Raw genomic sequence first — 14,022 nt, 5'->3', positions numbered from 1 at the left:
GAGATAGCAGAGTTAAGACTCCATTCTGAACTAACGTTTTCATCAAAGGACAGCCACTTTTCTTTTACAGTGAAAATTACTTTTTGGGGCTAATCACTGGTGATACATGACAACTCTAATTATTTGGATCTACCAAGTTTAAATACAAGCTACTATTCCTTGTGAGCTGCAAGGCCCACTTGTGAATGACCTATTTAATTTTTAAAAGGCTTTTTTTCCTTTCAAAAGATGTATCTTGTAAGGGTTGCCTGCAGGTTTAAAAGCAGCAGTAGTCAGGCTACATAAGTAGGCCAGAAGCCATGTTTTCTTTGACAGTCTAGTGGATTGGACAGCATGTGCTGCAGTCCACCGGTGACAGTTAACTTTTCCATGTCATTTGTGTATTTCTCTGTGCTGGAAAGCTAAGCATGCCATTTAAGAGTTATCCAATGTTATCACCTGTTAGTGGTCGGAGCACATACCCTATGGGTTGGACAGCAGTGGTGTAGTGAGCAGAGTTAAAAAAAACAGCTGTATCATGCAACACAAAATATTAGTGACCATGCAAAAAGAGGCACTATCTTACACATATAATGCATCCTTATCGGAGGATGGTAAACCTACCTTAGGTTTGTTGACTACAGCGTAAACTGTGTGTACATCATTCTTGTTTTTAGGATCTGCAGTGAAGATATGAAAAGGAACTGTGAGAAAGAAATGTGCCAAGACATATATATTTTTTTTCCAATGTATTGTGAAATTATTTTTAAATCAAGTCTTATCACTCCTAATATAAATGTAACAATTTTAGCCATAGGGTGTTGAAATTGCATTTTTTATATAGTAGGTATTCATCACACAGTTTACTATTTACACAATCAAAGGAAAGTTTGCTATGATAGAAACATCAACAGCCAGGTACAGAGTTGTCAAAAAGGTGGTAGATCTATATGTGTGTGTGCTCTCCTACACCATTGCCTTTACATAAAATGTACATATGTTACTTTCTCTTACATAGAGGAAACAGCAACCAGTTTCAATAAAAATTTTAGCAAGAATGATGAAGGGAGTTTTCAACCTAATCCAAAGAGGAAGGAAAAATAAGGATAGGCTGTGAGGCCTAGATGGGTTTCAATCAATCAATCAATCAGGGGTTGGTAAAGCGCACTACTCACCCGTGAGGGTCTCAAGGCGCTGAGGGGTGGGGGGGTGGTAGGGCAGCTCAGGTCAGTTGAAAAGGCAAGTCTTGAGTGCACTCCTGAAAGCCAGCAGGGTTGGTGTACGTCGTATTTCCAACGGGAGAGAGTTACATGCCGTGGCCACAGTGTAGGAGAAGGCCCTGCCTCCGGATCTGCTACGGCGGATGCGGGGGACTTCTGCCAGGGCGAAGTCGGCCGAGCCAAGGTTCCTCACTGGTGAGTGGAAACTCAATCTGTCGTTGAGGTACTTGGGCCCGATGTTGTTGAGTGATTTGCAGGCGTGTGTGAGTAGTTTGTAAGTGACTCTCTTCTTGATGGGGAGCCAGTGGAGTCTGCGCAGGTGCGGGATCATGTGGTTGTGGCGTGGTGTTCCTAAGATGAGCCTTGCGGCAGCGTTCTGGATGGTTTGGAGTTTGCATAGCAGGGATTTGTTGATTCCTGCGTAGAGGGTGTTTCCGTAGTCGAGCCTGCTAGTGATGAGGGTGTGGGTGACCATCTTTCTACAGTTGGGGGGGATCCATTTGAAAGTCTTACGAAGGATCCGGAGGCAAATGAAACTGGTGGAGGAGACGGTGTTGATTTGGCGATTCATGGAGAGGGAGGAGTCCAGGATTATGCCAAGGTTTCTTGCGTGGTCCGTAGGGGTGGGGGACGGACCAAGGGCTGATGGCCACCATGCGTTGCTCCAGGCGGAGGGGCGGGTGCCGAAGATGAGGACTTCGGTTTTGTCAGAGTTGAGTTTGAGGCAGCTGTCCTTCATCCACGATGCGACGTCCTTCATTTCCTCCTGGAAACTGAGTCTAGTGTCTTCTGAGTTCCTGGTGAGGGAGAGGATGAGTTGAGTGTCGTCGGCGTAGGATATGATGTTAAGTCCATGTTTTCTGACGATGTTGGCGAGGGGTGCCATGTAGATGTTGAAGAGGTTGGGGCTCAGCGAGGAACCCTGGGGAACTCTGCAGATGATGTCTGTTGGGTCGGAGAGATCGGGGGGGGGGGGGAGTCTGATTTTCTGAGTTCTTCCGGAGAGGAAGGAGTGGATCCATTTGAGGGCGTTTCCCTGGATCCCGGCGGTGTGGAGTCTGGTGGTTAGTGTGCGGTGTGAAATGGTGTCGAAAGCTGCTGAAAGGTCCAGGAGGATGAGGGCTGCATGTGGTCCTGGTCTAGTAGCATGCGGATGTCGTCAGTGGCGGCGATCAGGATCGTCTCGGTGCTGTGGTTGCTCCGGAAACCGGATTGGGACAGGCCCAGGATGCAGTTTTCTTTGATGAACGTGGTCAGCTGGGTGTTGATGATTCTTTCCGAGACTTTGGTGGCGAAGGGCAGGAGGGAGATGGGTCGGAAGTTCTTTAGATCTGTTGGATCGGCCGAAGGCTTTTTGAGGAGGGGTTTTACTTCTGCGCGTTTCCATTCCAGGGGACAGGTGCCCGAGGCCAGGGAGGAGTTGATGTTGTGGGTTAGTTCTGGAGCGATGGCATCGGCGGGTCTGTGGAAGATATGAGGAGGGCAGGGGTCCGTGGGGGCCCCGGAGTGAGTCTTCTTCATGGTGGTGGCGATGAGGTCGACGGAGGAGGCGGACCAAGTGGTGATGGCCGGAATGGTGGAGGTAGTGGCGGTGAGGGAGAGGGCGTTTGTTGGTTCGTTGAAATTGTGGTAGAGGGTCATGATCTTCTGGTGGAAGAACGTTCTCAGCTTGTTGCAGAGGTCTAGGGAGGGTGTGATGTCCGTTTCTTCGCAGGGGGTTTGGTGAGACGTTTAATGATGTTGAAAAGCTCGCTGCTGTTGGCGGCGTTGGCGTTTATCTTTTCGTTGATGAAAGTTCTTTTGGTGTGCTTTATCAGTTGGTGGTAGACTCTCATGGTGCTTCTGTGGTCGTAGAGTGATGATGGGGTCTTCTGGTTTCTCCAGACCTTCTCGAGTCGTCTGCAAGTGCGTCTGGCCTCAAGGAGCTTGGTAGTGAACCAGGCTGCTTTAGGGGGGCGTCTGGTGGTGGCGTGCCCCAGGGGGGCAAGTTTGTCTGCGCATCTGGTAATCCAGCTGTGGAGTTCCATGGTGACGTGTTCTGTGTCGGTGGTGGCTGCGGGGGGGTCTTGAAGGAGGGTGGAGTTGAGAAGGTCAGCGGTGATCTTGTTCCAGTTGCGTCGTGGGGGGCGAGGGGCTTGTTTGGGAGCGGCGCTGGACGTAAAAGTGAAATGGACGCAGCGGTGGTCCGTCCAGAGGAGCTCCGAGGTGTGGGTGACCCGGATGTTGGACCCGGCGGTGAAGATGGGGTCCAGAGTGTGCCATGCCTTGTGGGTGGGGGCGTCTACCAGTTGTTTGAGTCCCAGGATGGAGAGCTTCTCTAGAAGCGTGATGGAGTCGGGGTCCTGGATGTTCCCGAGGTGAAAATTCAGATCTCCTAGCAGAATGTAGTCCGTTGAGGCGATGGCGTGAGCAGAGGCTAGTTACGTGATGGCGGCAGTGGGCAGCGCGCGTGGCCCCGGAGGTCTGTAGATGAGTTTGCCTCAGTGCGTGGTCCTGGGGTTGGTGTGGATTTGGAAATGAAGGTGTTCCACATTGGGAATAGAGACGTTGGTGTTAGGTGTGGAGAGTTTGAGGGAGGTTTTGTGAGCGATGGCAATGCCGCCTCCAGGGCGGTTCGGGCGGTCCAGTCTCTTGAGTTTGTAGCCGTCCGGTATTGCCGTTGCGATGTCCGGGCCGGAGCTTGCGTTAGTCCAGGTTTCGGTGAGAAAGACGACATCGGGTGTGAGCGTGTTGAGTAGGTCCCATATCTCAATGGCGTGCCGGTGGAGGGATCTGACGTTGAGGAGGATGCAGTGGATGGTGTTTTCGGGGGGGGCAGCCTGAGGAGTGGAGTGGGTTTGGTGAAGGAGTAGGGAAAGACAAAAACATTGTGTGGTTTCAGAAGAAAAAAACACAATAGACAGGTTACAGAAGGCCCAAATCACAGATCACTTTAACAGATTGAGCTAGTGTGTGGATCAGGGATTACACATATAATCAAAGAGAAACAGAAACCTGGAATCCAAAAGCAAGGCCATGCAACAGTGTCATCATGTCTTGATGTGAGATGAGACAAAGCTTCATAATGCCTGGATAGAATAACCCGCAAAGAGCAATTTGTTTTCCTTAAGTGATTTTTTTCTAGCTTGGCCAGATTAGCAAGGCAATCCCCAGAGAAACGTGTGAGGAGTATGTATATGTTATGTTAATAACAGCTATAAAATACTGATTAACCAAGGGTTTCATGGCGCTATGGTGTGGCTCCTGGAGGAAATGAAATACCTAGACTTTAAACAATAAGCCATGATTTTAAAGAGTTTATAAATATGCTTAAAGTAGTAAGGGATTTCAAGTTTGCAAGGATAGATTAACGATTTTTGGTGCTAAACCCGAAAACTGCTGACGCTCATCCTTGTTTCCTTACACTTTGGTACAATCAGTAGGTTCCCTGAGGGAGATCAGTGTATTCTGGTTGACCACAACGGTTGAAAGCATTTCAGTTTAAGCACATGAGCATTACCATAAGATTCCAGAACCCTGGGTAAGCTTTTTAAACAGGACCTGGTCCAGTAGTAGAGGACTGCACAGAGCGCCTTATTGCCTGAACATGACTGAATATGTTGGCTCCCCTCTCTAGTTCAGTTGCCTGGTTCTGCAACTTTGTATGTATCATAGTTGGTAATCCAGAAGGCCAAGATGAATGTATGTGTAGCAAAAACATTAAACAACAAAATGGTTAAAGAAGTCAATTACTTAAATCTCCAAACCACATTTAATTGTAAGCAGCAAATTTTTATTTAAAAATGCTAATTTAAAAATGTTACTACAATAATACTAAACAAAACAGAGAGAGTGCCAGTGCTGCACTAAACTTACAAAAGAGTTTTAACCATGAACTGAATTAAACAAGTTCACTTTTGACCACTTTTTGGTTGATTTTAATCAAAATTATTTTAATGCAATAAATTCTCTTATTATTTTGCACGGTTTCATTGAAGTAATTAAAGCATTTCACAAATAATCAAACAATACATCGTTAATATTTACATTACATTAACACATATAAATGACACTACCACTAGCGTACCTCAATCACTCGGACAACAACACTCAAAATTCACAAACGTACTAACGATACACCATAAAACAAACGATTTACACTTGTATGTACAAAATACATCAGGCCATCAGCAAATAACACTTGCAGTACTTCTAATAGCTTATTTTTAGTTGTTTAGCAGATGATTGGCCAAAGGCGAAGATAGGTCTACGCGTTTCGAATCCCTTCACCGGGGATTCTCATCAGGACCAACACTCTCTACAACTTGAAAGTACGCAACCCAGGCTTTGAATATGGAACAACGCCATAGTTTCGACTATGGCGTTGATTGCACGGTTCGCGATGGCTCCGCTGGCGTTGGAATAAACTGGTGAAGAGGACACAGCCGTAGAGGGATTGATACAAACAGCACGCCGCTTTAAGATAATCGGGAGCACAGTCAACTCCTACCAGGAGGAGTGAGGATTTAAATGTGCTTGTGAGACATCTTTTTTCCTGACAAGAACCCCGTAGGACTCATGTTCCATATTTAAAGCCTGGGTTGCGTACTTTCAAGTTGTAGAGAGTGTTGGTCCTGATGAGAATCCCCGGTGAAGGGATTCGAAACGCGTAGACCTATCTTCGCCTTTGGCCAATCATCTGCTAAACAACTAAAAATAAGCTATTAGAAGTACTGCAAGTGTTATTTGCTGATGGCCTGATGTATTTTGTACATACAAGTGTAAATCGTTTGTTTTATGGTGTATCGTTAGTACGTTTGTGAATTTTGAGTGTTGTTGTCCGAGTGATTGAGGTACGCTAGTGGTAGTGTCATTTATATGTGTTAATGTAATGTAAATATTAACGATGTATTGTTTGATTATTTGTGAAATGCTTTAATTACTTCAATGAAACCGTGCAAAATAATAAGAGAATTTATTGCATTAAAATAATTTTGATTAAAATCAACCAAAAAGTGGTCAAAAGTGAACTTGTTTAATTCAGTTCATGGTTAAAACTCTTTTGTAAGTTTAGTGCAGCACTGGCACTCTCTCTGTTTTGTTTAGTTTATATGACTTGGCCTTGCTGCCATTGAGTCAAAACCCAAGCTTGTTTTGCTACTACAATAATACTGGCATTTACAATAATAAAATTGAGTCAAATGTTCTAATTGATTTAAATGCTTTTGAAAACAGAACAAGTGGAAAAACTTGTTTAAAGTGTAAATCAAGACAGGTAGAAGAAATATAATATTCCCTTCTTGGAAGTCCTACCAGCACCTGGAAACCCTGTGAACCCTGTGAAGCTGACCCAACAGTGCTCACCATCAGATTCATGTTAGCCCGATAAAAGCCTTTATCCTTGGCTTTAGAACTAACTATGGATCCAAAATGTATTCAGCTATATATGAGAACTTAAGTTATGCTGGGTGTTAGTTTCATGTACATCCAGCCAAAGATGTTTGCTATGTTGATGTTGAAACAATCTTATGGGAGTCTGGCATGCCTACAAAAGCACACAAATTCACTGGAAAAAAACCCACAGTTAAGGTATCGTTATAGTTCCAAAGCTAAATCTAAAAACATGTCATTGATGATGTCATGTGAAATGTCACTAGTGATACTGTGTTTGAGGAAAGGAGCAGGGCATGGCTAAAGCCTAGCATACCACAAATGGAGGTTTTATGTGGTTTTTAAGCTTTCCTTCTGAAACATACCATTACCTCTGCATAAGTCTGGCAATTTTTAGATTTTGTATACCACAGTATTTATTCTTTTATGAATTTTTTTTTAATTGTGTTTAGAGTATGTGCATTCTGGCTTTTCCTGTGACTTTCACAAAATATTCTTCTAACCATTCTGTGTTTTCTAAAGATTGTCTGAACTAGCATTCCTTTTTAAAATAGATGTTCTGCCAAGGTGGAAAGTTCAACTTTCAGTTTACCCCCTACAAACCACATGAGTGTCGAAGTTGTTTGGTTACACTCTTCTTCACCTGTTCCAAATCAATACCTGCACTTCCCCTTGTAACATACTTTTTTTCCAAAACTTATCTGAGATACCTATGTGGACTGCACTGACGCGGTTATCTGTTTAGCCTCTTTATTACAAATTGCTAATGTCATACCAGCAATCAAACCTCAAATTTAGCCTTAGAAGTCCCTTTTGCTTTAACACTAATTTGTGCAGTGATGTGTGTTCATTCTGTTCTCTCGCTCAAACGCTTCTTCTCTGGTTGGTACAATATTGATGGGCTCACTACCTTCACTATTTTGAACAAAGGTGAAAATCACTTGGGTTGAGAAAGAGGTTTGAAGTGACCTGACCTTTTAAAATTTTTAACTGGAGTAAATAAAAAGTAGCACCCTCATGTTTAGAGAATGTACCATCGAGGGAACAGCATTGGTTTATCTATTGGAGGTACACTTTGTGCCAAATATATATTTACATGTAAAAGAATAATGCAACTTTTCCCTAACACTTCCATGTTTAGGTCTCGTCTACATACAGTTGACCTATTTTGGACCTTATTACAAGCTACAGTGGCAGCCATTGCTTATCATTGGTTGTCTCTCTTGTCAATGTCCATTGCTTACCTCTTTTTTCCTTCATCACTCTCATGGAGCATAGACCTGTAAACTTCCACTGTATACACTTAGGGAACTACTTTTTTCTTTTGCTTCAGTACTCTACGGGAGTGCATGTGTTTACTAGCTCCCTTCCCCGATCCACTGTGTACTGCTTCCCCCGTCTCACCCACCTTGCACTGTGTTCTCCATGTTGCTCTCCCACCCTCAGTTCATCAATTTCAAACCTGTTGTTATGGGAGACCCTCCTTTCTGCTAATGCGCATTTGTAAGAAATTGAGTTACAGTTGAGACGGGTAAGAATCCACCTCAAGTTATCATCACAATCCTAGTTTGGGTGAATACTTACAGTCACTAAGTTAACCTGAGCTCAACCTTCCAGTAGATATAGCACAGAGCAGGCAGGCTTAACTCAGAGGAAGTGTACAATGTATGTATGCAGTACTCAAACAATATTAAAGTCAAAACACAACACAAGAAAAATCCCAAACCAATGTATAATGATTATTTTACTAAATAGAATTATATTAAAACAACAAACATTCAATAAGGGAAATCAGTCATTAATGTATTTAGTTTAAATGTAAAAATAGCACCAAAAAGCATTAAGAGCCATCCGCAGTCACCTGGTTGTGCTTGGCCAGCACCTAGGTGCAAATTAAAGCTGACCGCAATGGAGCATGGGTCAGATACAGAAACCATGTTTGATTCGGCTGGAAGTTTTATCTTCTGACCTAGCCTCTGAAATGCAAGTCAAAAATCCTCAGTGTGGCTAGGCAGGATGCTAGTCTTGAAGAGGGCTCTTCATCTTCATACATCTTAATGCAGCTGTTGACTTTTATGGCAAGCTCTGGGTGAGAGAAAATTGAATTGTGTGCCCAGAGAAGGTCCTTCAACCACTGCATACTTTTCATGCCTTCGCCCCTGAAGATTTCTACCTTCAGACTTGGCCATGTTTTTGAAAGTCAGATTCTTTCAGTGGGGCAAGGCTACAGACTGTAGCAAAAGAGGGCTTCATGAGGCCAGACGCCTTCTCTAGTAGGTGCCTCCGAATTGGATTTGCATGGGCTGAAAAGCTCTGTGCAGGCAACATTTGATTCTTTGACCCAGCGGCAACACACCTTTGTTGGATCAGCTTAGCAGGTTTGTCCTAGTCCCGTGGAGGTCTTTGAAGACAAACATTTTCTAAGGTTTCAGGAAAAGTTAGGTGGAGTACACTTTGATACCAGATAAGAGTCCAGGTCCTTGGGAACAGCCCTTGGGGGCCAAGACTCACTCCTGCAGTGGCCAGCAGCAGGGTCCAGGGCAGGTCCTGTTCAACCTAGTCATCTGGGCAGTTGCAGAATAGACCCCTTGCAACTTTTTTGTAGCTTGAACAGGAGGTCAGCCCTATTCCCCTTATAGTTACTTAATTGTCCTGGGTACAAAAGGTAAAGCAGTTCCAGTCTTCAGAGCTCTTCTCAGGTTACAGGAAGCAGGTCCACTCCTCTTCTGTTCTTCCAAAGGTCCAGAAAGTGTTATGAGGAGTGCACTATGAGTGATACCGTTATGCCAGGTGCCAGGCAGTGGGCGGAGGAAACTCTGGCCACTCCCTAAATAATGGAGAATCAGTTCCTCGACGTGACCTTACCCACTTTTTCAGCATTTCTTTTGTTCCCTACTGCAAACAATCCAACAGTTCCCCTCTCTACCTTAAACTAAGATGGCAGAACATTTATTTCCTTGTGCAGAGCTCCTGTGCCCACCCTAGAGGTTTAATTACACGTGACAGGGGCTGCCCAGACACCTGGAACCAGGGTATTTTGTATATAAATGTGCAACAGAGGTTTCAAGTAGAACATTTATCAGTTAAAAGGACAACAATCACATACCAATCTTAAGAATCAATCTAGAAATACCAATAGATAGTGGTAATTAAGAGAGTGGGCCTGTTAATACATCGTACAAAAGAGTATTGTCTTCAAAGTTCAATGTATTTGTGCTGAGTGCTCAAGTGATCACACAGAGCTTTAACTTACATATTACAGGACTTGTAGGCTCAGGCAACAGTTTTGTCCTTCAGCTGCAGCCTTTGCCAAGCTTCTAGTTTACATATCACCTCAATTCAATTTGATTCGATATAAGCTTTATTCGGCATGTACAAACTCCCAAAATAGCAATTGCAAGTTTAAAATGTAGTTCTAAAAACAGTCCTTTTTCGCAATCATACATACAACACTCCATATCAAATACATGTTGATCAATTATCAGAAGACAATGCCTTTTCTTATATTAAGTGCTTTTAGAATAAATAATGCAACATTAAAACATATCCCGGGATCATTAAGGGCAGCGAGTAATTTTATAGCAGCTTTATGCGTTCTCACATTGTATTTTATAAAAAGTGGTTTCAAATAATAGCGCCTAAAATAAAGATAAAAATTACAAAAGAGCATAAGGTGCATTGTGCTTTGCTTAGATTACCCATCACAAGGGCAAGGGGTAGAATATAGGGGGCACATTTTCATCACAGGAAGAGCGACTAAATGGTATACTATTCCTAGTCTCAGTCTAATCAATACAAAATGGTTTGTAGGCTTGGTCACATGAGTCAGATAATCTTGGACACCCTTCCTAGATTCGATTGTTTGGTAAAATATAAAAGTTGATTGTTTCCCTACCACTTTCATATGGACCTCTGTTTTATAAGTCAAAAATGCATCCTTAATTTGTTGTGTAGTTAAGGTAAAAACTTGCCCCGAGTTCATCTCAATGTTTAACTTAAATAATTTACTATACGTGTCACCAATATATTTTAACCAAGAAATATATTTTAACCGAGGAATACACAATTTTTTATCCAGGAGGAGGCAGTCCTTATTGATTGAATTTGTAAAGCTAGTTTCATCTTTGACCCAGATAGATCTCCATAACAACAGCGGCCGCATAGCAATCAGATCGGCTAGGTATACTAATCCTACTTCTTGATGTATCACTTCAGTGGACGCTGTTGGGGGTAAACTTAAGAGACACTTTAAAAAGGAGTTTTCTTCTTGTTGCAGTATCTGGCTACAGTTATGGCCCCACAGCCCTGCACCATATAGGGCAGTAGCAACAGATCTAGCCTAATATATTGCTAACATTTCCTTGATCGGGCGATAGTCTAATTTTGATGCAAATCTAAAGACCCCATATGCACTCTTCATCATCTTGGATCGAACATTTGTTAATTCATGTGTCCAATTCCCACTGCCTGAGAAGGTTACTCCCAGGTAGCAGAAAGTGTTAACAGTTTCTACAGTGGTGCTATCAATATAAAAATGTTTACATTTCTTTGGTTTAGGACCGCATATCATAGTAAAAGTTTTTGTTTTGTTAATTAGCAGTTTCCTTGAGGCAATAAAATTCCTAAAATTATCAATTAATCAATGTAGGACTACCGGGGTCCTAGAAAGCAACACAGTGTTGTCTGCATATAGCAGCACTGGTATATAACTACCGGTGATATGTGGGGCAACCGCCTGGACCAATTACAAAACTTTGTCAACCTAATTATAAATAACGAAAAAATAAGTGGGGCGAGTACGCAGCCCTGGCAAATACCTCGTTTTACATCAAAACTTAGTGTACACTCGCCCCGCTGCCCATATCGCACCTTGCATGATAACACTTCATAAAGCCTTGCAAGGAAACAGATGATCGGTTTAGGTGTGCCAGGGTTAAGCAGAGTTGGCCAAAGCATTGTATGGTCAACAAGGTCAAAAGCGCTGCTAAGATCCGCAAAGCAAAGATATAATCTCCCTTCTTTGGCACAGGTATATTTGCCTATTAGTAATTTAAAATTAATACATTGCTCTATGGTCCCTAACCCTTTCCTAAAACCATATTGCGCTTGGGAGAGTATTTCATTTGCCCACTCTTCTGATCTCACTAATAATACTTTACTCATCACCTTTACTGATAAATCTAAGAGCGATATGGGATGGGAATTTTTTGCTTCTGACTTATTGCCTTTTTTATAAATAGGAATAATAACAGATTGAACCCACAAAGGAGGTATATTCTCTGTCGCTACTGTACTAAAAACTCTAGTAAGAATGGTCCCCCATAAATCTGTTGCAGCTTTATATACATCTACTGGGACCCCGTCCGGGCCCGCGGCTTTCCCCCCATTGCTTCCCTTTAATCCCATCTGAACCTCTTCAGTTGTGATATTTAGTGGTGAAGCGGGCCAATTACTCTGTGCTACGCTTAATGCCCCAGATGCTTCATAATCTGATGGAATAAAAATACTTAAGAAATGTGACACCCACGCTTCACATGTAACATTGGTTAGCAATTCAGGGAATGAATCACACTTTAAAAATGGCAAATTCACAGTTTCCCAAAATAACTTATTTTTAGCTGTCTCTGCTGCCATGGATAGCTTATCCCAAGCTAGCTCCTGTAGCTCCTTTTTCATTGCCTCAAGGACAGATTTATAATTAAACTATACATTTTTAATTAGTGCATTGTCTCTTGATTTGAACTGTAGGGCCTGCTTAAGTTGATTCAGAGCTTGGGTGCAGGTATAGTCAAACCACCCTCGCCCTTACCTATTTTTTCCCTAAAAGGAGCAGTCAGAATTCCATCAATAATAGTATTAATTTTGATGAAATTAGCTATCAATTAATTGGAGCTAACAACGATGTTAAGGCAGTAAAAAATCCCCATGCCGCAATTTCGAACAATTTCATGTAAACAAATTTGGGGTTCCACTTCCTCCCATTTAATACGGGCCTGTTAGGTCTAGATGGGGAAATATTAGGTATGGTACTTGGATGGACTGCGGATTTGGTACCCCAGAAAGGGACTGTCATTATAATACAGTTGTGATCAATCAGTGCTAGCCGGGCAACCTATGGAGAACAACACATATCGCTAGCACTAGATGAAATTAACACATGATCGATGATAGATGCAGCATTCCTACCTATAAAAGTTGGTATTAGGTCACCGTTAATATCACAAGCACACTGTAACAATTCTAAATCATACTTGGCAATGATTGAGTTCAGGGCTCCTTCATGATCATTGTGTGGGAAATGAATATAATCATCACCCTCTTCGTTCTTAACCCCACATACTTGAGTAGGGACAAAGAGCATATTTGAATATTAAGATCCCGACCCAAATAAGTATGATGTTGTTGTTAATAGAACTTAACAATGTATAAAGCCCTTTGACCAGCTTTAGTACAACACTACTGCGGGTTGAGTCAAACACATTATTAATAATGAACCACAACCACATCTTTACCACCTTTACAATCTAACCACATGATTTGAGAGTGCGCTCCTTTTTTGACAACCCTCTTTACAATTACCGGTAACTTGTTTGAGATAAGGTTCAGGAGCCCCCCCCCCTTTCGCTCTTCCAGCAGGAGGTGGTACCGCCTGTAACCAGTGTGATGAGAATCCTTCTATATAGGTAGGGTCAATACACCAAGTTTCTTGTAAGTTAATCATGTCTAGTTCATTGATAAAATCTTACCATCCCAAAAAATCCCATTAGACCAGCAATATTGCAAGTTGCAATTGTATATCCATTTTCTACTTCAATCCCTGAGTTAACAGTTGCTTTCCATATCATCATTTTGGTTAAAAATAGCTAAGGGGGTGATGGAGCAAGGACTCGTATAAAAGAGACTTGCTCGGAAGCACACCTCTCATATAACTCGTAACACTGAACTAACTGTGTATCGTATAATTAATATGCACTACATTTCATGTTTTAGCAAGATGAAGCTTGCTTACGTGTCTTACTAACAAGTAACCCGAGTGCATCTATGCAGGATGACGTTTCTGTCGCTTGGAGGGAAATTTCTGCACCTGCGCAAACGCATCTAAAATGGCCGATTGAAAGCTCACAGGCTAAGCATCTGCTTTGCTGAAACTAAAACAAGCTATTTACTAAGTGCTAATGCGGAGACAGCCTTTATAAATAAATGGGATTAGAGTAGAGATAGGTGGTATACAGCGAAATCATTTTATTTTTAAATTAATTTGTTTCTTTTTGACCTCTCTATTAGTTCGTTTTTGGCCTTTTGAGAGAAGCCGAGGCCTGTACCACAAGTGACCCCCCCACGCAGGTGCAGTAATAACAAGCCAAGAAGCCATGATGTTGTTCTTGAATCCCGTCCAAGGCCATCTTTGTAACATGTCTTGGGAACCTGCTTGACATCCTGAATGTTGAATAGA

The 14,022-nt window shown here is 42.5% G+C and overlaps 1 protein-coding gene across 3 annotated transcripts in view; it reads right to left on the bottom strand.

The window, feature by feature from the left end:
• Nucleotides 1-14,022, bottom strand: part of LOC146772949 (SLAM family member 5-like) — a 408,736-nt gene that overhangs the window by 154,061 nt on the left and 240,653 nt on the right. For all 3 annotated transcript variants that reach the window (XM_085637738.1, XM_085637739.1, XM_085637740.1), the window contains one exon: nucleotides 604-659. In XM_085637738.1, coding sequence (XP_085493864.1) covers nucleotides 604-659 — 56 coding nt within the window. The remainder of the gene's footprint in view (nucleotides 1-603; nucleotides 660-14,022) is intronic.

The sequence above is a fragment of the Triturus cristatus genome, chromosome 12 (genome assembly GCF_964204655.1).
Source record: "Triturus cristatus chromosome 12, aTriCri1.1, whole genome shotgun sequence".
In the NCBI taxonomy this organism is placed as follows: Eukaryota; Metazoa; Chordata; class Amphibia; order Caudata; family Salamandridae; genus Triturus; species Triturus cristatus.
The sequence above is the reverse complement of the archived record's forward strand: the minus strand, read 5'-3'. Positions and strand labels throughout refer to the sequence as shown.